The following is a 27,998-nucleotide window of genomic DNA, read 5'->3' on the forward strand; positions in this document are numbered from 1 at the left end:
CTGGACCGTTTATCATTCTAAACCTTCAGCTAAAAATATAAATATAAGTAGAATGCAGAATTTAATACATTAATGTCCAAAATATTAGCATATTGGCAATAGAGCCCGTAACTGCACACAAGCTACCCAGAGATAGTGAGGCGTGTAGGCACGTATCGTTTTATTCACAAAATAATAATAATAATAATAATAAAAATAATGATAAAATGATGAAAATAATCGTGTTTTTTGCTTAGGGTTAACACGTCTCGCGACGTGTTATTACAGCCTATATTTTAAGTCATATAACATATGCAATGGGGCAAAGTCTTGCCAACACCGTGTTGGCGCTGGCGCTGGGATTCATTGCAAATTTGTTGGTCGGAAAATCGCCTTTTCCCACGGTCATCGTAGACGATGAAGTCACCGTGGACTTCATAGTAGGTGAGTACTTCTTCGGTTGATGCTTTGGTTCCCTTCTTTGTTGCATTCGAGTACCACTTGTAGGCCCTGTACATGTACAGTGATCAGGTACGATGCACTAGCTATGAAGTACTCGTCGTGCGTACTGACATCCAACAATTAATGAAATATTTATTACAGAATTCCAGTAAAGTGACGACGTTTCACGTATCCTTAATTTCATTACGAGTCAAATCGCTGTAAAACATGACATTTTTGCGAACACTAAAGAAAATAACCGTAGGCACAATTGCTAATAATTAAATGAATCCTCTCAGTGGGGTCAGGGTCAGCGGGTAGCCCAGTAGCGGCGCGGCTGTCGGAGGTGGAGGAGTGGCAGGTGCTGGTGCTGGAGGCCGGGGGGCAGCCCTCCCCTGAGAGTGCGGTGCCGGGTATAAGTTCCTTCGCCGCTCTCGAGGGCAGCGCCATGAATTACAACTACAGAACCACGCCGCAGAAGTACGCGCAGTTCAGCTACACCAACAACGTGAGTGCCAACAGAAACAAACCCTCTGGAATGCCCTGCACGTCCACATGGACAGATGAATGCATTACGGAAATTTATCGAAACATAAATGCTCGAACAAATTTTTGAACTAACCTTTGATGTAATCCAGATGTATATTAACCATCTACTGTATAATGCAGCAAATTTAAAAGCTTAGGCAAGTCAGTTACACCAGAGTTGTGCATTGGATGGACCGAGCAATGATATCGGAAATGGGCGCAGCTTGTCAGGCTTAACCAAAAACTCACCTTTGATCATGCGCCCATATGAGATCCTCCCCTGTGCAACCAATGCGTTCGATGCATTGAAATACTTTGGTCTTTAATGTTTTATATGATCTGAGATTTGGCTCTAATAATTTCACACTTTGGGAAATTAGTGAATATTTTTCAAAACAGTCCTGCACTTTTTCCTCTTCTGTTGGTCATTTTGACCCATTTGACCTGGCTTAGGACATATCAACGCTATACGTCTCCTCTTTGCTCGTGTTGTTGGAGTCACTATATATTTGGACAATTTGTCCTATTCATTTTTCTGACTGCATCACATTACTTAATTATAAGGCGTGCTACTAAAATTGTCGTGTAATTATGAGGCGTGCTTACCATATCTGGCGCAAAAATATTAATAATAAATTATTAACAAAGAGTAATAATAACAAATTATTAATAATAAAAAAGTCTTGCTCGCTCCGAGTTTCAGGATTGCTGTAGAGGATATTAGAGTTTCTACAATATCCTCTACAACCCTCACCTCAATATCCTCTATCCTCACATTCTACAAACGCGTCATTGGAGCACTGAGAAAACTATTCTAAGCAGAGGCAGCGACCAAGAAAAATTTTCGGAAACCAATCAAAATCATCAAGAGTAACAGACAAATTTCATAACTCATCTAAATTGCGCATTTAATTTAACATTTTATAGAAGTTCATAGAAGTTTTATTGGTTGCTTGACCTATTTGTGTGTAAACTTATTGCAAAATAACGCATAGACTCTGCGTTTGTCGCCTAATAATGATGATCTACGAATGATTTTGATAGAATTTAATCTTAAAAGTACATTTATTACTCGTTAATTGTTTAAAAACGTTGTTGTATTTTAGATTGGCTTTCCATTCTTTAAAGTACCAAGTTTTCCAGATAAGAGATATGTTGTATTGATTTCGCTTGATTTTCAGTCGTTTCCTGGACTCAGTGAATTAGGACAAAATAATTAACGTTTTTACCTTGCTATTGAAATCAACGTTATTAATCAATGGCAATCATGTAAGTACACGTTATTAATCAATCGCAATCATATAATTCTTGTTGTTGCAGACAACCCCGTACCCCAGCGGCAAAGTCATCGGAGGATCATCAGTCATAAATTACATGATGTACAACCGCGGCAACAAGTTCGACTTCGACCGCTGGGCGGCCCTCGGTAACCCGGGCTGGGACTACCAAACTGTACTCAAATACTTCAAAAAATTAGAGGACTACGGAGGACAGCTGACTGCAGAAAACAGTGAGGACGGTTGAAATTAAACCCAAAAATTGATAATGCTTCATTGTCCTTATGGTCGATGATATTTCTACTTATTAGGCTACTGAGAACCAGCAATCACGCTGACGATCGATAATTAATGACCTACAGGACCGTATCACGGCACTGGGGGACCTCTACGGGTGGAGAACAAAAGGTGGGGGTCGGCGGTGATGACCGCCTTCTTGGCCGCCGGCCTCGAGCTCGGCCATCCCACCCTTGACATCAACGCTGGGTCACAGATGGGCGAGTGTGCCGTGGCAAGTAGTTAGAATAGTACTTTAAAGTTTAAATTTATGTTATTCAAAGATGCTGTAGTTTCAAGCCGGCCTGAAGCTCAGCCATGCCACCCTTGATATCAACGCTGGGCTGCAAATATAAGAGTGCGTGTCAAGTGGTTAGAATAGTGCTTTGAATTCTATATTAATGTTAGTCATCGGTGTTAGCTTCAAGGAGGTTCAAACTAGTGAACTACTTTCAATGTATTAATAAGAAAATTATTTAAGATTTAAATAGGAGAATAATTGTCACCCTCAAATGCAAAAGACTGCAAATGGTCAAACTCCTGCACCTCGTGGCTTAGATATAGAGCATGACAGTAGGTTTGTACAGCAAGGAATTGACTGATGTTAGTGAATGAAAGCATCCTCGATGTAGTTAGGAGATAAGCTACCTGGCCTCAGTACAAATACTGTCGCTTGTAATGTACACAACATTGTGGTTAAAAATTTTCACATTAGTCACTTTTAAAGTTTTATTGTTATTCATATTTCGATCACGAAGTCTTCAGTCGTGAGAACCAAAGCTTTTGATACACCGCTACTTCTCTCGGTGTTATCTTCCTATAATTATTGGTCCGGTGCTGAGCAAATTCTGGATTAAATGGGTAGCTGCTTCACTTCATGCCTGTTCTTTAAACGGTAACTAATCCTAATTACCTGCAATATGAAAAGAATTATTCGTAGAATTTACAGTTATTTTTATTATTGTTATTAACAATTATTTTACGATGATCGTCGTATTTCCAGCATGGGTAATTAAGCTTAATCTAAGAACTCAAAGGCCTGAATTGAAAACAGTCCAATTGCAAACGTGAAACGAAGTTCTGATGTCCTACATAGGCAACGAGAATTTTAATTTTATGAATTTTTGAAAGCCACATATGACGTGAGAAAAATTGATCTCTGTGATCGATAAAATATTTGATCGTACATAAGATTTTCAACTTAGATTTTCATATCAGTTGAACATCCAACTACGACTTTAATCTTACAATGCAATTTCAACGCTAATTTTAATCTCGTATTGAAATTTTAACTTTGCTTCAATTCATATACAAAAGACTAAGACTATGACTCCCACGACGGGCTCAAGTTAATTGTACCGGGAATTGAACTGATGCAATTACCGACTTATTTCATTATTTTTTTGAACTTGAATCACATGCCCAAATAATAAATGCAAAATTAATTGCGCATAAATAGGCTTCAACACCCCTGACGTGACCGTGAAGAACGGGAAGCGACACACCGCAGCCGACGCGTTCCTGAGACCCAACCTGCAGCGCCCTAACCTGCGCCTGCAGAGCGGCTCGCATGTCACTAAGGTGAGAACTCTGCACGTTGTTTGTACATTTGATGTGTGTTCCTTGATCTGACACACGACAACTGAGTTTTGTTGTTTCATGATTTAGTCGTATATACAAGGTTACTAACAATACAAAATTTTGATATTTTTCCACCCTTATCGTCCAGTTTGGGCTTAATCCAGTGGTTATTTTCATCTTACATATAGTTCAGTCATACCTCGTAGAAGTAATAAATCCGTGAATGAACTCATATCTATGAATAAGTAGCTATTTATCAATTTATTTACTAATATTTAGTTGTGAAAATTCCTAAACTATTACTTACTGAAAATAACAACATTGAGATAGAAGCTATTTCCCATCTGCGTACAGACAGCATTGGGATCGAGAAATACTTCGAGTTAAATTTAATACAATCATCATCAATGAGGTGTTCAATTTATCGTTCATTCGGCAGATATTGTTCGATGATAATTTGAAAGCAACTGGCGTGGAATACCGTCAGGACAACAAGGTAAGTTGTCCTTCGCAATTTTATTTAACTCGCGACCGAATTTTTGCTTCGTTGTAAGCCTTCCTTGATATGAGCATCAACAATTTTTTCTTCCTCAACCAAAAAAATGTATTTTTTCGTTCATATTCCCAATTGAAGCTGAAATTTAATTTAAATCGTTACAAAATCTTTATTCATAACAGTCTAGACCGTCATGCACTTGAATTTTAATCGCATGCTTATTCTGAACCTTCAATGTTTTAAACATAACTTAATCATAGGGTCTTGATTGAATAATTCTTCTAAAACAAAAGTTTATTTATAGGTGTATGCCCCGACAAAATACGGTCGGCGATATTTGTAAGACAGAAGTTGACCAATCAAGTTAAACAAAATATAATCTGCCTCGTTAGACTAAGCGTGCTTACGCGCGCAAAGAAGTGGTGGTGTGCGCGGGTGCCATCGACAGCCCCAAGCTGCTCCTGCTCTCCGGCATCGGCCCCCAGCAACACCTCCAAGGTCTCGGCGTGAGTACAACATTTAGTTTAGTTAGCCTTTCAACTCTTGAGGCATAAAGACTAGAAAGTGCAAAGCAATAAATAAATTGCATGTGAATTATAAATGCGCTGAAAAAGTCAGTAATCGATTAGGTATACCACGTCAGATTAAAACGCTGGTTGACTTGCCGGGCGTTGGTGAGAACTTGCAAGATCATCCTACGGTGTTTGGGATCTCATGGAGCGTTCCGAAGGGAGAGGCCAGTTCAGTCAAGCGCGTACTGGGGCCTTCGTCGAAGTTGCTCTACAAACACTTAAGAAAAGGCAAGTGATGGAGTTTGCTTCCAATTGATACATACCATACACGAAGTTTATGAAAAAATTCCAATCTCCTGCATTTACATAAAATTAAATTGATACCTGTCCTATCAGTCTTGTAACTTAATTCTAATACAATTTTTTAATTTTAATTCTACAGTAGTTTTTTTTACTTAGAATTGAATTGAGCACGTTTTATTTCTATGGATAAAAATAGTTGCATTGGTGTCTGCTCGAATTCTGAAAATGAAAATTATTGAGAAATCAACCCATATTGAATTGAACACATTGTTTCGTGCGTATCAGTTTTTATCATTTATGCAATGTAGGCTAAAGTAATTTGAAGGTCTTAACTTCAAAATCTTCGTGTCTTCAGAGAAAAAATAAATAGGAAAATTATTAACTGAGTTAATAGGTTATTTCGAGACCAATTTCTTTTTAATATCAGGTCCCTTGAGCGCACCGTTAGGAGTTGAAGGGAACGCGTGGATGCGACTCGAGGAAGGGGGAGACCCAACTGTTCCTGACATGCAATTCCTGATCATATCTCAGGCACTCGGATTCAATTTTGACTTACTGCTCTCATCAGCGATCAGCTTAAAAAATAAGGTGACCTAATGACCCTAGATTTATCATCAAAACAACCATAGAATTTTTTTAATCACGAAATGTTAATGCTCCAGTACTTGTTGCTTTAATTTTTCTATGTGACACTGTTGAGGGATTGTTTTACATGATTTGTTGAGTGGCTGTCACGGTTGCGTTATGAACGACCAACCATTCAGTTGATAATACATGCGGGGTAAAAGCAGATCCATGGCACAATAACTAATAAAGAACATTCTGCCAACATAATTTTCTTTACACGAGCCAATGATACGACTAACAAATTCATTGAATACTATTAACTGTTCTTGGATTAACCAGAGTTATTGAAAAAATTACATCAATGATTGTTTGAAACAAACATTTAAAAAATAATTTTTATTTGGAAGATAGCCATGTCAACGCTCCCATCAAAATGTAAGAAATAAAACCTAATATAATTTCGCATTACGCGCCAGGGGCCACAGTACTAGATATTTAAATTTTAATTTCAGTATCATAATTTAAAAACAAATATGCATGTAGGAGTACCGAGGATATTTAAAAGCGTTGAGAGGGATCGAGGGCTTCAATATCGGCCCCATGCTGACCGTGCCCAAGAGTCGCGGCTCAGTCACTCTGCGCTCCAGCGATCCCTTCGACCCGCCGCTCATAGACCCAAATTTCTTGAGTCACCCCGACGATGTGGAGCTTTTCTTGAAAGGTTCGTACGCACATTGCAGTAAGAGTGTCACTGGGAGTAAAAACTGAACCAAGACATTGATCGAAAGATTAATTATTGGTCGAAACTTTAATTCAAAGAGGCATGAGATTGAATTCGGGGCATAGACTTTTGAGATTGAAAAATTCATCATGCGCCTGACTTGGAACTTGTGACGAAGAGTATTGACGGAGTAGAATTTAAAAACTCACGTTAATGACGATTAATATCGTTTGCCGTTGCGACAAAAAAAGTACCAGCATTTTTAAATTATATTGAAATGAAATTATCTTGATATGAAACTTTATTACTTATTATGTATTTAAACCCCATTTGTTCCGCGTCATTATTTAATGGATTTGTCTCAGTAGACTCTGGGCCAATCTCAATTTGCTTTATCATTATTCGTTTGTCAGTCCTTATAAACCTTCTATCGAACTGGCATAGATACCTATCGTATACATTAATTGTATTAAACAAGACCTGCATTAAGCATTATCTGTATTAAATATAACCTGCATTAAACATTATCTGTATTAAACATTACCTGTATTAAACATAACCCTTATTAAACATAACCCTTATTAAACATTTTCTGTATTAAACATTACCTGTATTAAAACTTACCTGTGTTCATTGTATTTCCAGGCATCAAGTTCGCGCTGGCGATTGGCAACACAACAGCGATGCGGGACGGCATCGGCGCCATGTTTGTTGCCGAGGTAAATTCCACGATCCTAAATTTCATAACAAATATTCTTTCAACGAAAGGAAAGAATTTATTTGTGAATTCAACACCAAGCTACACAGTTGTTATTTAACCAGTGACATGGCGAGCAAAACAGGCATGAATCTTGTAATTTCATTTCCTGTGTTCTTGTTGCATTTGAGGAAGCGTCGTTGTCACTTCCTTCTCACCTGATGTGTTTTGATTGTTTTTGGTTGGTTTCGTAAATTATCTTTTATAATCAACTTCATTGGTTGCAATTTAGTTTTCTTTACGAAATTCTAATTAGTATTGTAATTCAATTCACGATCTATAGCCACTACCAAGCTGCAGGCAGCACCCAGTGGTCCCAGACTAACAGGCATGTACAGAAGGCAGGGATTTACTTTATTATATCACACACAATATTTATTTAACTCCTTTTTTATCCACAACTTCATATACTTTATAATTACTATATAATATTGAACTCCATATCATTACGTGCAGCCACTACCAGGCTGCAAGGAGCATCCCGTGGGCTTATACGAACAGGCATATATAGGAAGCAAGTCTTTAAATCTCTTTGTCCAACATCACAAAATATTTATTGACCTTTTTTATTAGCAACTTCATGTACGTGATAATCACTATTTAACAGTGAACTCCATATCTATACGTGCAGCCACTACCAGGCTGCCAGACTCACCCCTGGGGCTCAGACGACTACTGGCGCTGCTTCACCCGCCACATGGCCTCCACCACCTACCACCCAGCCGGCACCTGCAAGATGGCACCCCTCACCGACCCCCTCGGTGTCGTCACCTCCACGCTCAAGTCAGCCAGCTTTAATATAATATCCTGAAGCTATTTTATATGTGAAAACTTTTAACTCATCAAATATCAGATGCTCAATCGCAATTAATTTGAGATTCTCTCGCCCATTCAATATTAGAATCATTACCTATAAACATTCCAGATCCTTCAGTTGATGCTCTCACATCATTGCTCTTCGCGCTTTTATATTACTTCCGTACTTGATGTAAATTAGTCAAATGAACGAGTCGCTTAGAAATAATTTCATAGTGAATGAAAAATATTGATTGCTTGATTGTTTGTGGCCTCTACCCAGTGAAAATTTACAGACGCGTCATCTTCTGATTTGGATTACTAGAAGCTGGGGCGACTCTAAATTTTGTTAGGGAAGTAACTTAATGAGCTAACGAGACATGATGGTGCATTATTTTGGTGCGCAGAGTGCGCGGCGTGAATGGACTGAGGGTTATCGACGCGTCCATCATGCCATACATCACTTCAGGTGAGATGTTGAACAATTAAACTGTCTGTTGAGGCTATCGTGTTTAATTACTAAACTTGCTTTGAGTTCATGAATTATATATTTCCTCTTTATGTTTGATAGGGACACATTCAAACCAAAATAAAACAGAGCCTCATTCATCCCTGCATTGTTAAGCCCCCTGATCATTTAGGTCGTTCCGATGAGCCACAGTGGATTAGTAAGGTCTTGTCTGGTGTATCTTTATTGGAGAGTGAAAACGTGAAAACAACACTAAAAATAGAATAAACTATTGCTGGATAAGTTTACGACTATAACTTATATATATATTAAAAAGAATTTGGACTATTGCTGAGCCTGTTACGTAGGCTATTACTGAAACTAATTGGAAACGTGAAGTAGGTCAGGGACCAAGTTCCTGAGTATAACTGATACTCCTGTAACGAATAAATGAACAAAAATTTATATCTAATAGAGAATTTACCTGCCCTGAATTAATAATCGGCAGGAATAAAATCTAACCATTAAATCCTTCTAAAATACTAGAACTCAAAATATACACACTTGAAAACATAAGAACTAGCTTAAGACTTAATATGCACTTTCTTAACTTATTCCTATCAATACAGGACGTACCTTACACATCAATGGTTAACACAATACTGAACCAGTAATTTAGCTTAGGTCACGTCAAACGCGCTCCAACACAAAAATACATAATCTCTAATGTAATTTTTACATACTTAAATCTGTTCAGTTCAACGCGTACACAATTACCTCACATGCAAAAAAGCGTTTTTCATGAAAAATTAAATAACTTTCAGAATTTTTTGGAACGACACACAATTGAGCTAGGATGGGACAAGTCTAGGTTTACCTGGTCCCGCTCTTAAGAATCTTATTCAAGTTGTTTTTCCAGCGAACACGAACGCCCCGGCGATCATGATCGGCGAACGTGGCGCGGATTTCATCAAAGAAGATCATGGCATTCAAATTAACATATAAAATAATCTATTTTTTTACATCGATCGTTATTGATCTTTTATTAGCAGTAGCTTCTCTGTCTTAGTGCTAGTTTAATATTTAAACCGTTTATAGACTTTTTGTTGTTGTAGAGTGAGTGGAAACTAAGTTTCATGTATTTGCATAACTTCGTAAGTTATGTTCTATACATGGATGATAAGATTATGAGAAAATTGTGCAATTATTGCTAACTTAATGTATGTATGCTATGTGAACATTCTGTATATTAATACACGAAATCAAGGAATGTTCTACTCAAATACTTTTGTAATTGTATGGATTGTATTTTTTCATTGCAAAAGAGTAGAAAATCAAAGATATTTATTAAATAAATTACTTATTTATACCTAGTTATTTTATACCTATTTTTCCTGTGCGGAATGCGAACAAACATTTGCCGAATTTTGTTCCTAACTAACCATAGACTACGATTGTCATGAACAAGTTGCATCGAACGGGGTTCGTAGAGAATTCGCATATTTTGCACTTGGAAATTTCGGGTTTTTCATGGCTCGTACATTTTTCACAGCGATCTATTAACCTCAAAATTACATCGATATTAGTTGCCTTGAAATAGATTTTATTTTCTGAAAACAAAGAAAAATATCAAAAACAAAACCAAGACTACAATTCCAACCCAGATGACTGGTTTTTTCATTTGCCTACTTTCTGCATTTTCTGACTCCGAATGTGTTTCTTGGGGTTGTGTTACAGTCACGGAAGGAATGACGTCAGCGTTTGTATGATTAGAATTATACTCTGGTTCAGTTCTTAAATATGAACTCTCTGTGTCGCTGGCTGTTAATATCTGGCTGTTTAATACCATCTGGATTAGCTGCTCAGAGTAACTTTGAGTCCAGTTGTACGGACATTCAATGTTTTGAGCAGTATTGAACTTGAAACATTTGTACGACTTAAATTTTGACTTCTGCCTATCCCACCTTGCGTGCTTTCCATTGCTAGGAACGTTCGCAAGAGAGTGGTTATTGGATGCCGGCTGACAGTTCAAATAAAGCCACCTTGCATCGTCATCGTCGACTTCAATCGCGATCTGAAGCTCGTGAGGACCCTGCTGTAATTTGTTCATGCAGTGCGAAGCGTGGCGGTAACCTGACCAGGATTTTATCATGGGTGAACCTTCTGAATCCAAGTCAACTCTCGTCAACATTCCGTCATAATTATTTGCAGTGAGCACAACTCGAGTGTAACTTCTGGAGTTGTAGATGGCCTGGTCGATGAGGTATAGGTTCGGGCCGAGTTTTTGTTGGACGGTTGCCCAATTGATTGTGAAGCTTACGTTGCCATAGAAGTTGTGCTCCGAACTCAACTGTGATGGAGCGAACCACAACACCTGACAAAAAGGAAAACGCACATTTAAATTTATGGGCCATGTCTTTTTAGAGCATTTTCTCATTTATGGAAAAAATTCACTATTGTGCTCGTCATGTCCGTCTGTCAGTCCATCCGTCTTTCTGTCCGTCCGTGACTTCACGTTCTCGTCGACGAGAAAATGCGCTCTGTCACTCACTGCAGTGAGTGACATCACTTCAATAATTCGGTTCGCCATCGTTTTGTTCTGGATGTAGCGTAGAGAAAAGTTTTATTGTAGAGCTTAAATTGAATTTGAATAATAATCTAACATAATGACTCTAAGATAATAAAGCTATCACGCATCGAGCAACTTTTATTATCGACTTGACAAGAGATGGGAATAACGTTACTAAATACATTAGCCCTGGTCCAATTTAATGAAACCTGCGGATCGAAAGACCAACCTCGGTGATTGTTATAATTATGCACTTGCACTACAGATGAATGTGAATTCATAACTAATGCTGAACCAAATTTTTTATTCCCAAAGTTCCGAAATATAACTAGAAGCACATTTTCATTAAAAAAATTTGAACCTGTTATCTCTCGTTATTTGTCAAATAAATAGTACCATTACAAAATAGTACAAAAATTATGTGTCAAATAAATAGTACCATTACAAAATTACAAAGTACCATTACCAAAATTGCCAATTGTTACACATATGCAATGCAATATATAAGACGCACGCACCTGCTGTAGGAGCCTCGTGTGGCTGTTGGAGAGCGGCTGAGGGACAAGGATTTGACAGTGGACTGCTTCTTCGAAGTCGTCGAAATGAACGCATCGACTAATTTGATCAAAATCAGCATAGCGTGGATTTTGTAGAGGATTCACAGTTGTAAAGCTTGTATATCTTCCCATTTTACAACACTTCTCTTTAACTTCACTTCTTGTTTTTTGTTTGTCTGCTACAAATCTTATAATCGATATTTAACACACTTCTACCTCTCCAATCGATCTGAAATTTTGCACACCTGCGTGAAGTCGGAGACAATGCATGAATCAATTGACAGAATAAATAATTTTGAAAAGTTACTTATTTTATATAAAATTGTTATTCCAAAACTGACAAAATAACGACTGAATTTGGCAGATCGTTAAATTATTGTTGTGGTTATCATTCTGAAAATTTGCACCACAAAAAAAAATTACGCAATATTACTCTCATATTAGTACCAATGAAATTGACACAAACGTGTGCGGGCTCAACGGGGCAGGGAAAATCGAAGTTGGTTTTCTCCCGTTTATTTCATATACTTGAGTGACGTAAGCTGAGTGACGTAAGCTGAAAATAAGATTTAATATTAGTTAATAGGTCGAGATAGACATACATGAAACTTGAACTAAGCAGGAGGTAGACTCACATTGTTTTAGACTTTAGATATTGTTTAGTACTGAACGTTATAGAATAGATGAACGTTCTTATTTGACTTCTCGATAACAAAATTACAACTGACATGACAGGAATTGTTTATGTATTCCACGCACTTGTGGAGTGAACGCAGGGATGAGTGAAGATTTGAAGAAAGAATAGATGAGGATAAGGAAAACTTAGTGCGTTGAATCTGACGAGTGACGAACGACGTCACAGAAATTCAATTAAAAAAATTAAGTAATCTAGAACTACTTCAGTTAGAATGTCGAAAACCAAACTATAACATAAAATCAGAGTAATATTAAATAATATTTATTACCTAAATTGAATTCAGCTGTAAAATGAAATATGATATACAAGTAGGATTGTTTTCTTTCTCGTTTTATTCTGTGTATTAGAAAATTTTTTTCATCAATTCACTCGCAGAACTTTAATTTTAGAACTTTAATTATCGCCAGATGGAGATTTATATTTGTTCTTTGGAGGTTTCAAATCTGCGATAAAGTTTAAAATGTTTCAAAGTGAAAATAATTGAAAATTTCATAGCCTATAATACAGACTTCCCTCTCTATCTTCCCATTCTTCCATCACTACTAAGCCTAACAAATAAGGCTTCGTAGTGATAACTAACTAAGCCTACTAAACCTAGCGGAAATACTATCCTTGTGAGACGACCGAACATATTCCTGTTGATGAAAAACTTCAACTTGGAACTTCTACAAAGGCCCCAACATAAAATCAACTTCGACCGGGATTGCAAGAACCCAGTTTATTCTAGAGTGGACCTAGATTACCCTTGCTTCTATATATGGCCTCAAAATCTTTCAAAACAGATTAAGTCACACGAATAATAATAAATATTATTTTGTTAATAATGTAGAGCAACAAGTTGAACAATAAAATTGAATCGAATCTCAATCATAGATTTTACTGAAAATTTGTCACTAACTATTTTAGTTAGAAGATAAAAAATTCTATATTTTAATTCCTCTAGTTGTATATCATATGATTTCAATTGAAATGATATTATTATCTACATCAAAAATAGTGTGTTTCCTTATTATTTATAATATTGACTAAATTATAAAAATTACTGATTAATGTTATAAGATAGTATGATAAAAATTATGAAGCATTAATATTAAAGTATAGAGTATTTAGGTATCATACATTCAATATATTATATTTATTGCATTTATAAATTTTAAATAATATATTATATTATTCATTTATGTTGCAGATGTATTTAATTGTGCCTACATTGCTTTTTCAAAACAAATTACGCATCAAGCCTGTTGATCTCAGCCCTCACAACTTCTGATATTGACATACTGTATGACTTTTCTACAAAGTTCATTATTCAATAACACCCTTCCGATATCACAGCTAATCCACAAATAAAATTTCACTTCTTAGTCGCTATATCGCACTAAAAACTATATAAATATATCGCTTAAATGTCCCACAACTGCACTTCTTTGTTGCGCTCTCACACTAGCAACGGAAACCGCATGCAGCTGCGGCGTTCTCAAGGACGCGGTGGACACGTAAGAGTTGCAGGTTTGTAACGCGTCACGAGTTACGGATGTGTGCGAGATTTTCTTATTAACGCTATCGTTATAAAATTGCATTAATAGTTATACTTATTTAAATAGTGATATTGATTTTTAAATGACAGTTTTCAAGTTTAAAATATTTTGACATTCATGCATTGAAGTGAATTGATTGATTGGGTTCGCCACCGAAAAGCATCGACGTAAAACCTAAGTAGAAGACTAGCTGATTGATCTTCAGTTTCCTAACGTCAGATAAGAATTTGTTAAAAAAACGAAAATAATAATTTAAATATTGTTAGCGTTAGATCTCATATAACAATTTGCAAACGAACTTAATTACGTAAATGATGAGTTACTGCTGGTGCACGCAACCTTGCCATTTCTTTCCATGAAGAAAACACATATCTAGACCCTGTTTTGTGGGAGACTGTTGTAAAAGTGACGAATTACGGGTCCTGGGATTCACATGATAAGTTATTCTGAGCTCAGAATTGAATTAATGAATAACATGGCTGTCCATGAATGCTCATTAATTAGAACGAGTATATAGGTAGAAATAATCTCGTACACATTTAAACTCTGGTATTTCAAGCTGATCTAACTATTAACGTTAATACTATGGTTTTCCATCGTTCATGAAAAAGAATTTTTCTTCTAAATAATATAGTTTTACATCATCATCTTGTACAATTTTTGAAAAATTTTATTGTACGTTTAACTTATAGCAGAATATTGTAACTTTTTACCGAGTTCTCATGATGAATGCTATTCTATTGACTTCTTCAACATTATTCAGTCATTATATTATGTTTTGATGCACTAACAACTTAACAAGTTAATTCTGTTAGCATTACAATTCCTGAGACTACTTAAATTCAAGTTCAGAATTATATCCTTGCCTCGGTCCTGGAAGAAGATGATATGATGAACGTTATATACTTTTTATTACGAATTAATGAGTATATACTTGCTATTATGATGTGGACAATTAATTACATGAGTCCTCCGAACGCAGAGCAACCTCAACTGCTAATCGAAACAACAAAAAAATCTTCTTTTAATCTATTTCATTTCCTGTTATCCTACAAAATGCCTAATCACTCACTCGATTATGCGAATGTGAATAAATATTCGCCATGCATTAAAACGTAGCGCTGATCGCCTTAAACGTTCATATTCCTATTGATGACCAGCCTTGGCACAAACACTGCGGTTGCGGAGCGCTATGGCAATGGGAAAGTTGAGGAAGTTCATGGAAGGTCGAAGACGGAGCTTAAATTCATATTAGGTCGTCTCACAAAGAAAGGTTTGTTAGCCTAGTGACGCGGTACACTAATGGCGGAAAATACTCACAATTAGCACAATATCAACATAATATTAAACATAGATATTCAAGTCATCATTCATTTTCGACGTGGTAGCTCTCTTAAATAAAACACCTACACTCAACATCGGATTCGTTTATCAACATATAAATGCGTCNACAGTAAATATATACGAAGTTAGCCAATTCGTTCGCATAAGGTGTATTCATACGATGACAGTAAATTTTTTCGCTAATAGTCAATAAATTTAACGACATGTAATTCAATTGTTGATAAAGAATTCACGTGCTGAATTTAAGCATATTCGACGATAATAAATTTACGTGCTGAATGCAAGTACATATAACGATAATAAATTCAAGTACTGAATGTAAGCACATTCGACGATAATAAATTCACGTACTGATTGTAAGTACATTCGACGATTATAAATTCACGTGCTGAATGTAAGCACATTCGACGATAATAAATTCACGTGTTGAATGTAAGTACATTCGAAGATCAAAAATTCATTCGCTAATATTAAATAGAAACGAAGTTAATACACCGACAGTAAATACATTCAAATGCATATATAGTTAATCTGTACGGTAGTTAATTCACGGAACGTAAGTACATAAATGTGACGTTAGTATACAACTGTGACGTTAGTATATAAATGAGACGTTAGTATATAATTGTGACGTAGTATAAAATGTGAAGTAGTATATAAATGTGACGATAGTATATAAATGTGACATTATTAAATAAATATGACGTTAGTATATCAACGAGACGTTAGTATATAAATGTGACGTTATTATATAAATGTGACGTTAGTATATCAATGAGACGTTAGCATATAAAGGTGACGTTAGAATATAAAAGTGACGTTAGAATAAAAAAGTGACGCTATATAAGTAAAAGTGACGTTTGTTTATAATAGTTTGAAATTTAAACTTATATTACTCTGAAAATGATGTTAGCGTCCGGACGAATCCTGTAGTTCGGAGGTTGATAGCTGGAGACTCGCTCTTGATAATGAGGGCCTCAGCTATCGCCAGTCTCGATGGGTCAGGGCACCGCATAACTATGCTGGTGCAGGCCTCCAATGTCGCTCGGGTGATGGTCTCATTGTGAGCCTTTCATATGATTTTAAGCTTAGATTTCAAACTGTATCCACAATGCCCTTGATTTGTACTCCTGTCATTTCTAAAAGTTCAATTTCAAGCGTTGCAAAACCCTTCACCTGCTTGATAATGAATATTGTATATTTGAAACGCCACATTCCATTAAGATGTCATTTAGTAACCTGTTTTTTGATCTCCCGGCCTCAGCAAGAAATAAATGAAGGGGTTCGACTCATGAATGAAATTGAAGGACGCATTCAGTAATGAAATTTAGATCGACAAGTACATACAAACTCTTCCCTATAGGATGCTACTCAAAAATTAAATTTTTATAGCAATAAGTACAAAATCACGTATATACATGTGACAATGTATAATAATAATAATATAATATAATAGCGGTTTCAGCGTTTATTAGACCGTAGGCCTGTCGCCGATTCTTAACATCGCAGAAAATTAACAGCTTAACTGTTACGGTCTCGAAGTCGCAACTCACTGCTCCAATTCTGCTGTGCTCAACCGCCCGGCCTCCTTGCCGATTCTGACCAGAAACTGGCGCACAGAGCTGGGATCGAACCCGCGCCTCTCTGCGCCAATCCTGGTACTCTGAACTTTAACCACTGGGCCACCCTGCCCAGTGTTCTTGAGACAATATGAGACAATGCTCGAAAATTGGTGCCCAAAAATTATGCCGAAAAAAGACATTTGATTTTCATGACATTATTTACATGACTTTAGATGACTTCATGATACTTATATGTTCAAATGGGTAAGACAGGATCGCAGTCTTCATGGGGTAAAAAATGACCAGCCCATAGGGGGTGCGTACTAATTGCGCTGAAATTAATTTGATGGAATAATATGTCAGAGAAACTATTTCTAGTCATTTCAGTGTTTTTTTCAACCCTGTATTGCGAATAATGAAGTTTTGGCAAAATTTTTAGAAAAAATTATTTAGAGAAGGGTCAGAAAATAGTTAACCTTATTTGGGAAATAAGCTCTGCCTAATAACACAATATTTTTTTACCAGGTCTGTGGATGAAGGCAGGCAACCTCAAGTTAGAAGCAACTTGTGAGCTATACATGGCATTGTATAGCTCCTGTTACCATCACTCCCTGATCTCACAACCATTCCTTTCATTCCTTTCCTGCCCCCTATACCCCCCAAATGGTCCTATCTTACCCCATTATTAAAAGTTTTCAGCAGGAGTATATATGGACCATTGGGATACAATTTTGATCTGCTGCTCAAAATAACCATTGTTTATGTTCATGTACCAGTTCTATGGAGACAGAAACAGGGCTTATAACTGCAGTGTTACTCATCAGCTTCCTTTTCACAGAGGAATAAAAGCTATACATTAACAGATGCATTTTTTGATAGTAGTAACGAATAAAATATATTTCGATATGTAATATATTAGTCATGGGTCGCAAATAAAAAGTCGATAAACCTTACAATGATGCCAAAGTTCCTGGATATAGATGAAGGGTTATCTCTACATGGAACTGCAGCTAAATACAATGTTTGATATGGTAAAATGCAAAGTCATACATCACTTGCAAGTGTCAAATTAACAGCAAAAAAGAACATGAAAATCCTGAAACTGCCACCTTCAGATGTCCTTCAACCCTTAGACATGGCATGCTTTATTTCTTTAAATTTTTATTGTGACAGAAAACTATTGGAATTCACATAATTCACTGGTGGGCGTGAACCCCTTAGCAAGGAGGGAAATGTCAATATATGCTAACCTCTGTCTGGCGGACGTGCCTATCTGAAAAAATACATTGTTGCCGGCATTCATGCTACATGAATATATCCTTCGAATAAAATGTATGACACCTCAAGGCTGGATATGATTAAATTGGAAAATTTGTCATACTTGGGAAAAGGATGAAAATAAAAATAGATGAGAATGGCCCACAAATGCAGAAGAAATTCAATTTTTAAAATTGAAAACAATGCTCCTGCAGCAGAAGTAAAGATAGAAGCATCTGCAGCTTTAGCTGTGACAACCCACAGCAAAATCATAAACTGATCAAATGACAAGGACTGTCCATGACAAGAACCTCAACGCTAGTTGCGCCCGAGATCTCAAATCGTGGGTGCAGCTTCTGGCAAACCAGTGGTCCCGATTTCAGGGGAGTTCTCAAAGGCATTAATCTTCTGAAGCATTATTCGAAGATGTGATTCAAATTAACTCCTTATGGAAAACACTTTTCAACATTTTATCATCTAAAGTTAATAAAATGAGTACTGAAAGAATAATGTAAACCACTTCTTACACTCTGGACGCAGTTCTTAAGGCCAATATAGGCAACATGCTTGTCCAGCACGAAAACATAAGATTTTTCATATGAAAGCAACATGTGACTTCTGATGAGAAGTTTCAACAGCAACAGCAAATGACATCAATGATGGAAGCCAAAAAAAGTGAAGAAGCAATACATTGTAGCTTAAAAATAACTAGTAGCAGCAAAGAGACTAATTCAGAAAGACACGAGTGTTGACACTGATACTTCATGCGAAAACATTGAAATGAACATGTTCACTAATTTGGACAACTTTGTGACTGCAAACGTAATTCAAACTGAAAACACCTATGAAAAAAATCCTTGTTGGTGATTTCGGTCCTGTCTTCCTACATCTGACTATATGTTGATTCCAATTTCATTGTTCAATGTGTTCTTTCTCTTCATTATGGATAGAGTCCCATACGTTTCTATACATTCGAAACGTACTTAAAATATTAAAAATAACCTTAGGAAACCTGATTATTAATCTACCACTGCGTACGAAAAATATAATTAGACTTATTGAGAAAGCCAATGAAACACTATCAGGAAAACTTGTGCAGCTACTGCGTGTACTTTTGCCACTACGATAATAGTTTCGACGTCCTTACGAATCCGGGGGTTTATGAATTTATAGATGGTTTGCTCTTGCCATTGCGTGCACTCAGGCGAGTTTCGATAGTGTGGGCTCAATTTCTTCCATTGCATGCTGATAGCATAGATATTTAACATTTTCAATGGGGCAAATTGTAATCAATACCGTGGCGGCCCTGGCGCTTCGATTTATTGCACATTTGCTGGTAGGACAATCGTATTTTACTACGGTCAGCGTAAATGACGGAGTCACCGTGGACTTCATTATCGGTGAGTCGATATTTAAAAGGCTTTTCGGTTAACTGGTTATATCTTAGTTTGCGATATAGTCACAAGATTCCTGACAAAATTCAAATAGATTATTTCAATTCTATAGTATCAGTACGTAATTAAATTATACCCTTTTTCATTTTGTGTAGAAGGGAAAAATTTGCTTTGCGGCACTAAGCTTTTATTGGGTTTCTTTTACAGGGCAATCTGGGCTTGAGGCCATGTACATAGCCAAATATCGATCATTCATGACGCATGACAAAAATTGCGTCTCCGCTTGAAAAAAATGGCATATTCGTATATTCTGTTAGGATAGTGCGAATAAATTCGCTATTCCAATACCAGCTGATAGTAGCGCAGAAAAATTTCTCCATTAATTAACCGTCTAACATTGAATATTAGTTTAAATGGATCGATACTCATTATCGGCCCGATAATGAGCGATACTGTGTAATCGATACTAGCGATACTGTGAGCGTTCGCTATGACACATTTTCAATCATTGATGACAAAATAATTCTTCCCCGTAGTGGGGTCAGGGTCAGCGGGTAGCCCAGTAGCGGCCCGGCTGTCAGTGAGTGTGGGTGACAAGTAGTTAGAATAGTGTTTTAATTAACGTTCTAATTGCTGTTATTCCGAGATACTAGTTTCAAGCCGGCCTGAAGCTCGGCCATCCCACCCTTGACATCAACGCTGGGTCACAGATGGGTAAGTAAGCCGTGACAAGTAGCTAAGATATTACTTTATCTCTCAAATTGATGTTACTCAACGGTGTTAGTTTCAAGCCGGCATGGAGCTCGGCCTTCCCAACCTTGACATCAATGCTGGGTCGTTCGAGATTGTAGAATATGGATTACGAATGAGTAATTAAAATTCGTGTTACGGGAGAGAAACTGATATTAAAAATTGGATCATAAACACAGAAATTATTCACAATCATAATTTTTTATGGAAATGTGGAATCTCTTTTTTTTTCTACAAATTTAAGTCATAATGAACCAGTTTATTGGAAATTCATGATTTCCTGCGTTCAAACATGCGTTCGCGTTCATCGCGTTCCATTTTCACGCTAACGGAGTAACTTAGAGCAAAGAAACCTGAAAACAGCCAATTATTTTCAGGCTTCAGCACTCCTGACGTGACCGTGAAAAATGGAAAACGACACACCGCAGCCGACGCGTTCCTGAGACCCAACCTGCAGCGCCCGAACCTGCGCCTGCAAAGCGGCTCGCAGGTCACTAAGGTAACAACATGACACGTCCCTAAGATTCAACCTTCAGCCCCCGAACCTAGGCCTGCAATCCGGTTCGCAGGTCACTTAATTAAGTGAGAGTAGACACAACGCGCTCCTATGATGGAACCCTGAGAGTCCTGTTCACAGAGAGGCGGAGATCATGATGCATATTCTAAGTAAATAAATGCTTAAACAACCATGAAGTAGAACTAACATTATATTTAAACATCAAATTTTCACCAATACGGGTACTCATATAAATTTCACCGACATGATTATATTTCGCTTCCAACAGATCATATTTGATGCTGATTTGAGGGCCACTGGAGTGGAATACAAGCAAGGCAGGCGGGTAAGTTATTCGTCCCTTAAACACTTAACCTAATTTTTTTATATTTATTGCTTATGTCTCTTGGAGCAAATGATATTTCAGTTAACTCTCTTTGAGAAATCGTTGTTTTACATTCTGAAAATTTAGTCATTGCATTTAGTAAATATTTTATCTTGTTCTTGTACGTATCTACTTTTTGCTGAGAATTTTAATGCAAAACTTCACAAGTTTTGACCCAATTAATTCCTAGTTTTTATCCCCAACTGTCCCATAAGTTGTGTCATGCGTGCAGTTGCATTTAGTATGGTGTTTTTGTATACTATTTCCCCTTGAAATTAACTTTTCAACTAGTATCAATTTCCGTTATGAGATGACGAGTTTCATGCATTGAGTACTGATGTACTCATTTTAAACATTTCAAACTAGTTTAGAGTTCCACTTCACGTATTTGACTACTGATTACTAAGTTAGATTCTCAAGTATTGTGGTGCTTATCATTTACAATCTATATGAGATGATGTTACCCTCTAGCTCAGTGGTTCCCAAATTTTTTCAGGCTGGCGCCCCCTTTGGCTCCCTAGTGAATTTCTAGCGCCCCCCACCTACATATAAAAACATACGCCTCTTTCTTGAAATTTAGTACGCTGTAATTTTAAAACATAATGGTTAAACACAAATGTGTATTTCACAAATAGAACCCCATTTAGCAAACCAATATGTATTTCAGCTGCTATAACTGTTTCAGAACTAGAAACCTAGGACGTCTCGGGCAAATTTACGGCCGGACTCGTGGCAGGTAAAAAAAACCATCGCTATGGGAGTCATGTGCTGCAAGTGTTGTGTATAAATCGTCAAACAAACGCTCAAACTTCTGACTTCGACTTCGGACTGCCGCTCCTTATCGCCCCCCTATGGCCATACCGCCCCCCAAAATCTTTCCACCGCCCCTAGGGGGGCGATATCGCCCACTTTGGGAACCACTGCTCTAGCTGATGCCGTTGTAAAAACCAGAAATAAGCTTGTATGTATATTTTGAAAATTATGAAGGGGCTACATTATCGTACGTAATCATGGATTGAGTATTGTTCTAATATATAGTTATAACAGTTTTAGAATAGATTTCTTAATTTATGTTTGTCTTCTGCTTGAACTCCATGTGTAAGGCTTTATGTTTTACCCCAAAAATGTTTTGTAGTTTGAATGTTTATATGCACTTGAGGTTCTAATAAACGGCCTGAATATGTAAATCTTTTTATTTCTTTCATAATTTGTTATACTTGTTCTTACTTCATATCTCAGAATGACTGCATTAAAATTCGCAGTATAATTTTGTTGGTGTGCGTTGTTATATAATTCCCCATGCCCTCCACAATTATTATATATAGCTCCACAAAGTTGGGATATAGGGCGTAGTGGAGGGCGTAGGGATTGGAGGGAATATAGTGCAGGGAATAGTGGAGGGAATATAGTGGAGGGCGTAGGGATTTTTTTTTGGCTCGAAATTCACGTTCGGCCACCTCTGGCTGGCGGGAATTTTGCGCAACGGTCCCGCCAATCGCGCCAACCACCTTCACGATAGCGCGGAAGCTGGCAGTGCCCGCTGGCCTGGTCGCTCGCGGTAGGACAGACTGACTGCGGCAGCAGGCCCTTTCCAGGCCGCGAATCTCTGTCACAATATTGCGCTGCTGTGGACATTCCTGCGCTCTTGACCACCCTGGCGTTGCGCTGGGGCGAGCGTTGGCGCAGGCAAGTTCACCCGCGGCTGGCTTCCAGACTGCGGCGATTTCTGACTCGGCAGAGCTTATTTTCGTGTTTGGTCGCGATTTCTTTCCTGCCTAGAACTCGTAACGATTTTTGCATTCTTACACAGAATTTCTTGATTTTTCAGCAATAAAAATTATTTTAAATCTTGCACTAAATTAAATCGTTTCACTGTTTTTCTGAGGGAATTTAACTGAACCTTATCAGATAAAACGTGCTTTCGCGCGCAAAGAAGTGGTGGTGTGCGCGGGTGCCATCGACAGCCCCAAGCTGCTCCTGCTCTCCGGCATCGGCCCCCAGCAACACCTACGCAGCCTCGACGTGAGTACATTAAGTTCAGTTTGTCTATCACGTTTGCAAGAGTTTCAACAACAATAGTAGTTAAAAAACTGAGTTAATTAACTGAGTTAGTAAACTCAGAGACTGAGTTAATTAAGTTTATCTGTGCAATTTTCATAATTAGATCAAAACTCTGGTCGACTCCCCGGGTGTCGGGCAGAACTTGCAAGATCATCCTTCATTGCTTGGGCTCTCATGGAGCACTCCTAAGGGCCGGGGCAGTTCCTTGAAGCGTGTGTTAGGACCTTCGTCACAGCTGCTTTACAAGCGCAGCAGGAAAGGTTTCTAATGAAATTTTCTACTTGGAATGTCAGCCGAGTATTTGTTTAAATAGCTGAAAAATTAATATAGGTCTTCGATAATCAAAATTGCCTACTGTATAATTTCCAGCAATGACTTAAAGATTTATATGAAGCCTGTTCGATAATTAATTGATGTCGCCTTCAAGCAGCTTTTCAAACTCGGGTAAATTTTACTGTCGTTTTTTTTTGTTGGAACATTTTCACTTTCACGTAAATTAAATGGAATGCAAATTTCAATCTTACAGTCAAAGTTCCATGCTAACGTTTATCCAGTAATGGTCAGATTTGTAGTATGTGAAAAATCTTCATCGAACATCTCAGAAATAAGAATAGTGATCGGCTCTTCAGACGATTTTGGGATCTAATCAAAGCGAAAGCAATTGCAATTGAATCATGATTCTTGAAAAATTCAGGTCCCTTGAGCGCACCGTTTGGAGTTGAAGGGAACGCGTGGATGCGACTCGATGATGGGGGAGACCCAACTGTTCCTGACATGCAATTCCTGATCGTGGCACTGCAAGCAGGAGTTGATTATGGTTTTTTGCTTTCACAAGCAATTGAATTTAAGGAAGAGGTAAAGAAATCGTCAGGCAATGAGCATCGTAACATGAACTAATTTCAATGGTTTTGTTGTGTTGATGCATAAAAGTGGAGATATCTCTTCAAATGGACACGAGTGACGCGTTTGTCTTAACGTAACCTGTAGTTGTGTATGTAGTGCTTTCTTTTCGCGATAACCTATACTAGATAAGATGAATATATTAACGTGTTTCAATAGCTATTCCTTTATTGTGACCAATGTTTATGATGGAATGGATTGAAGTAAATGAACACGTATTGCGTATTTCTCAATCTTGGCCATCGTCCTCGTACCGTCTCCTATAACCCAGTTTTACTTTCGACGTCCTTACTGTAGATTTTTATTGAGTGAGCATTTCAATATTTTCATATTGACTTCATGTCCCATGTAAACTGCACATGAATAGGGGATATCCTAATTATTACCAGTGCACGTACCTAGCACGATAGTTTTACCGATTTCATTTCGCAGGTATACCGAGAATATTTTGCGCCGTACCAGGGCCGGGAGGGTTTCGGTATCGGCCCTATGCTGACCGTGCCCAAGAGTCGCGGCTCAGTCACTCTGCGCTCCAGCGATCCCTTCGACCAGCCGCTCATAGACCCAAATTTCTTGAGTCACCCCGACGATATGGAGCTTTTCTTGAAAGGTATCTAGTAACTACTTGGAACCATATGCTGATTCAGTAGTCAACGGTTGCACGAAAAATACAATTGTAGTCACATTCACGGCAGGTGGGTATTCATGAAACTTTCTTATGCGAACTTTTATTTCCTAACATTTTTATTCATATCCTACATTTTGTTTATTATAGTCTACGTTTCGAAACGGTAAAGACTAATATGTATGTGTGTATGATAATCGCAGGTTATTGTTATAAGTGAGAATTATATTTAATAAATTGAAGGAAGAGAACTAATATTATATTTCAGGGAATTATAATCAAGTTATTTTCAGGCATCAAGTTCGCTCTGTCCATCGGCAATACAACGGCGATGCGGGACGGCATCGGCGCCACGTTTAACGACAAGGTGAATAACTCTGGTTGATTGGAGCAAATATCTCGCACGTAGAACGGAATTTAAATGTCACAAATAACTTACTAAATGTGTGCATACTAGGCTGACAATGTCACACAATTGATGCGCTTGAGTCTTACCCATAAACTGTTTTCGTTTCATTGAATATCGTTCTCATGATAGTTTTGTTATTGATCTGCACGTGTTTGATGCAAAATTTTCGTACGAATTGTGTTCCAACAGAAATTTGTTTTTGTTTTTGAGTTATAAGCTCAAATTTTTTAAATTTAAATTTATCAGAAAGCTGCTTGACTCCCGGATTAATTTTATTTGAAATTCCTACCCTCTAATGCCCTACCGTTATTAGAGGATTTAATAAAGAGATTTGCTCGCTGGGAAAATTTACGAATTTTGGTTCAGTATTTTATGCGAACGTTCGAAGAATTTTTGCAATTTTTTCATTTCCAATCAAATTCAGACTTCATGGGTTCAAAATTATCTTCGAAGATATTGTGAAATAGTGCTTGTAATATATGATAAATTATTACTGCGGCCGGATAAATTCCATAAATACAATTACACAGTGAATAAAACGAACAAATCGCCCTCTCACGTAGAAGCCTTTATTTAATGAAGTATCACTTTATTACTTGAATGATGAATTACTGATGAATATCAAATCATTACTTAATAAAATTAGATAACCCATAAAATATTATGTTTTATGAACGTTCATCTTTGTCTGAAACTTCATGTACTTGATAATCACTATTTAATACTGAACTACATTTCATTACCTGCAGCCTCTGCCGGATTGCAAGGAACATCCAGTGAGCTTATAAGAGCAGGCATACATGGGTAGCAAGGCTCTAAGTCTATTTGGCTAACACCACATAATATTTTGTTAACTCTTTTGTTTGTAAGCAACTTCATGTACTTTTTAATCACCATTTAATACTGAACTCCATATCATTACGTGCAGCCACTACCAGGCTGCCAGACTCACCCCTGGGGCTCAGACGACTACTGGCGCTGCTTCACCCGCCACATGGCCTCCACCACCTACCACCCAGCCGGCACCTGCAAGATGGCACCCCTCACTGACCCCCTCGGTGTCGTCACCTCCACGCTCAAGTCAGCTAGCTTTAATATAACTTAATCGAATCTTTCAAACAAGTGTTTAAATATATATATAATTAAAATTATTCATTTGAAACAACTGGATAAACTACAATGTAGAATTAACCCATTATTACAATGAGAGTTTGAGCCACGTAAATATTGGACAGCAGCTTGGCTGAAAATTAACAAGAAAAAGAATACTTGGATGAATGTTTCATGCTGTCGTGCTACCAGCAGGAGATTGCCTTATTGGCGAGGCTTCTAACGAAAACTAAGCGCATGGGGGCTAGAGATGGCAGTGAAACAAAGTTAAGTTTCCTAAATTTTTCTTTTCTTTATTAATCAAGTTAATTGCAACGTATATTATTGCATAGGCATATGAAGATTGGCCGGGCTGCGAGAACGGATAATGGTTCCATTCAAAGGGAATCCAGAAACCGCAAGCCTCTAATACCTCAAAATCGCTAAGGTGGTGCCAGGCAATTATGTAGTTTGAATGTAATGTAGTACTGAAATGCATAATAAAACGAAAATTATAGTTTTAAGTTTAGTTTTAGCTTAGGTTATTAATCGACCTCTATGCAAGCTTAAAGTTGACATTTAACGACAAACTTAAAACTATACTATTTTCGACAGCTTCAGTGAAATTTTGTCAAATTATTAAAATATGTTGCATGCATCATCTTGATTCGGGGTGAATTACTACGCTAGATTATTGATTCCTAAGTAATTTGATGATATTCTGGTGGAAACATGAATTCTAATTTTGTGTGAACTCAGTTGTTAAAGGGATATATGATTTATATATTGTTAAAAGCGTATTAATTTGTTCAGAGTTCGTGGAGTGAGTGGACTGCGTGTGATTGACACATCCATCATGCCTTTCATCACTTCAGGTAACATTTTAACAATTTAATAGTATGGAGAGAAATAGCCGTAATTCCCTCGCCGTAACTTGTTGCAGCGTACGAAATCCTGAACTCGTATGAATTAAACTTGCCCTTGTTCGATGAGATATGCCTATTGTCATGGCGGCGGATGACAAGCTGATACAGAATAGAAGTGTCGGCACTGAAGAAATAGGCCCATGGCCTGTTGCAGACTCTTGTACTTTTCGGGACTTGACTCACAAGAGATCCGGCATTTTTTGATTACTTTTGTTGAATTTTACAAACTACGTTCATGCCTGAACCAGCGTCGCTTCATTACAAGTATACTTAAAGGATTCCTAATATATTCACTGACGTATTTAAAAGTCGCAAACCATAATATTCTTTCTACACAAACAATTTATCACTATTTGGTAGAGCAAGGTCAACTATCAACTTTGACACATTTTTCGATGTTCTCACTGGGTGAGGCGCACTGTCTCTCTTTGCATTATGACTGATGATACTCGTATTTCAGCACGGATTTAATATTATTTTGTTATTACCTGCAGCGAACACGAACGCACCGGCCATCATGATCGGCGAACGCGGAGCGGATTTCATCAAAGAAGATCACGGTGCCCTCGTTGACAAATGACAAAGTTCTGGAAACAGTATTATTTATTTAATTGAAGATAACTTTTAGGATTTAATTATGCGCTTTCTTGGCAACATAACGTGTATCGTGTTTGAATTTAAAGTTTTATAAGTTCAGGTATAGAAAATTGTAAGTGTACTTCTCGAATATTAACGTTTACGTAATATCACGAACCAAT

General features: G+C 37.4%; 3 protein-coding genes across 3 annotated transcripts; 2 read left to right on the forward strand and 1 right to left on the reverse strand.

Moving 5' to 3' along the window:
• The first annotated feature begins 219 nt into the window (after window positions 1-219).
• Window positions 220-11,090, forward strand: LOC108682607 (glucose dehydrogenase [FAD, quinone]). Its single transcript, XM_018171804.2, has 14 exons — window positions 220-423; window positions 720-928; window positions 2,269-2,458; window positions 2,588-2,722; window positions 3,961-4,082; window positions 4,522-4,578; window positions 4,971-5,084; window positions 5,222-5,378; window positions 5,821-5,981; window positions 6,504-6,681; window positions 7,327-7,400; window positions 8,070-8,221; window positions 8,641-8,702; window positions 9,601-11,090. Exons 1-14 carry the CDS (start codon window positions 297-299, stop codon window positions 9,684-9,686), a joined length of 1,824 nt encoding a protein of 607 aa, XP_018027293.1. The 5' UTR covers window positions 220-296; the 3' UTR covers window positions 9,687-11,090.
• On the reverse strand, window positions 8,913-11,984 carry LOC108682609. The gene is made up of 2 exons (XM_018171806.2): window positions 11,769-11,984; window positions 8,913-11,055 (listed from the first exon to the last, which is right to left on the reverse strand). The coding sequence occupies exons 1-2, from the start codon at window positions 11,937-11,939 to the stop codon at window positions 10,285-10,287; spliced, it is 942 nt and encodes a 313-aa protein (XP_018027295.1). The 5' UTR covers window positions 11,940-11,984; the 3' UTR covers window positions 8,913-10,284.
• An 8,291-nt stretch (window positions 11,985-20,275) lies between these two features.
• Window positions 20,276-27,953, forward strand: LOC108682605 (glucose dehydrogenase [FAD, quinone]-like). The gene is made up of 11 exons (XM_047884899.1): window positions 20,276-20,313; window positions 20,727-20,848; window positions 21,135-21,191; window positions 23,139-23,252; window positions 23,395-23,551; window positions 23,986-24,146; window positions 24,624-24,801; window positions 25,110-25,183; window positions 26,154-26,305; window positions 27,128-27,189; window positions 27,735-27,953. Exons 1-11 carry the CDS (start codon window positions 20,310-20,312, stop codon window positions 27,818-27,820), a joined length of 1,167 nt encoding a protein of 388 aa, XP_047740855.1. The 5' UTR covers window positions 20,276-20,309; the 3' UTR covers window positions 27,821-27,953.
• Window positions 27,954-27,998: the final 45 nt, after the last annotated feature.

This window comes from Hyalella azteca, unplaced genomic scaffold (genome assembly GCF_000764305.2).
Source record: "Hyalella azteca isolate HAZT.00-mixed unplaced genomic scaffold, Hazt_2.0.2 contig16434, whole genome shotgun sequence".
In the NCBI taxonomy this organism is placed as follows: domain Eukaryota; kingdom Metazoa; phylum Arthropoda; class Malacostraca; order Amphipoda; family Hyalellidae; genus Hyalella; species Hyalella azteca.

Bases quoted from the DNA above. Each gene is read 5' to 3' on its own strand.
- LOC108682607 (XM_018171804.2), top strand. From the start codon at position 297: ATGGGGCAAAGTCTTGCCAACACCGTGTTGGCGCTGGCGCTGGGATTC. The intron at 5,085-5,221 runs GTGAGTACAACA...ATACCACGTCAG, and splicing joins AACACCTCCAAGGTCTCGGC to ATTAAAACGCTGGTTGACTT. The intron at 8,703-9,600 runs GTGAGATGTTGA...TTGTTTTTCCAG, and splicing joins CATGCCATACATCACTTCAG to CGAACACGAACGCCCCGGCG.
- LOC108682609 (XM_018171806.2), bottom strand. From the start codon at position 11,939: ATGGGAAGATATACAAGCTTTACAACTGTGAATCCTCTACAAAATCCA. The intron at 11,056-11,768 runs GTGCGTGCGTCT...CCTTTTTGTCAG, and splicing joins ACACGAGGCTCCTACAGCAG to GTGTTGTGGTTCGCTCCATC.
- LOC108682605 (XM_047884899.1), top strand. The intron at 23,253-23,394 runs GTGAGTACATTA...TTTCATAATTAG, and splicing joins AACACCTACGCAGCCTCGAC to ATCAAAACTCTGGTCGACTC. The intron at 23,552-23,985 runs GTTTCTAATGAA...TGAAAAATTCAG, and splicing joins TTACAAGCGCAGCAGGAAAG to GTCCCTTGAGCGCACCGTTT.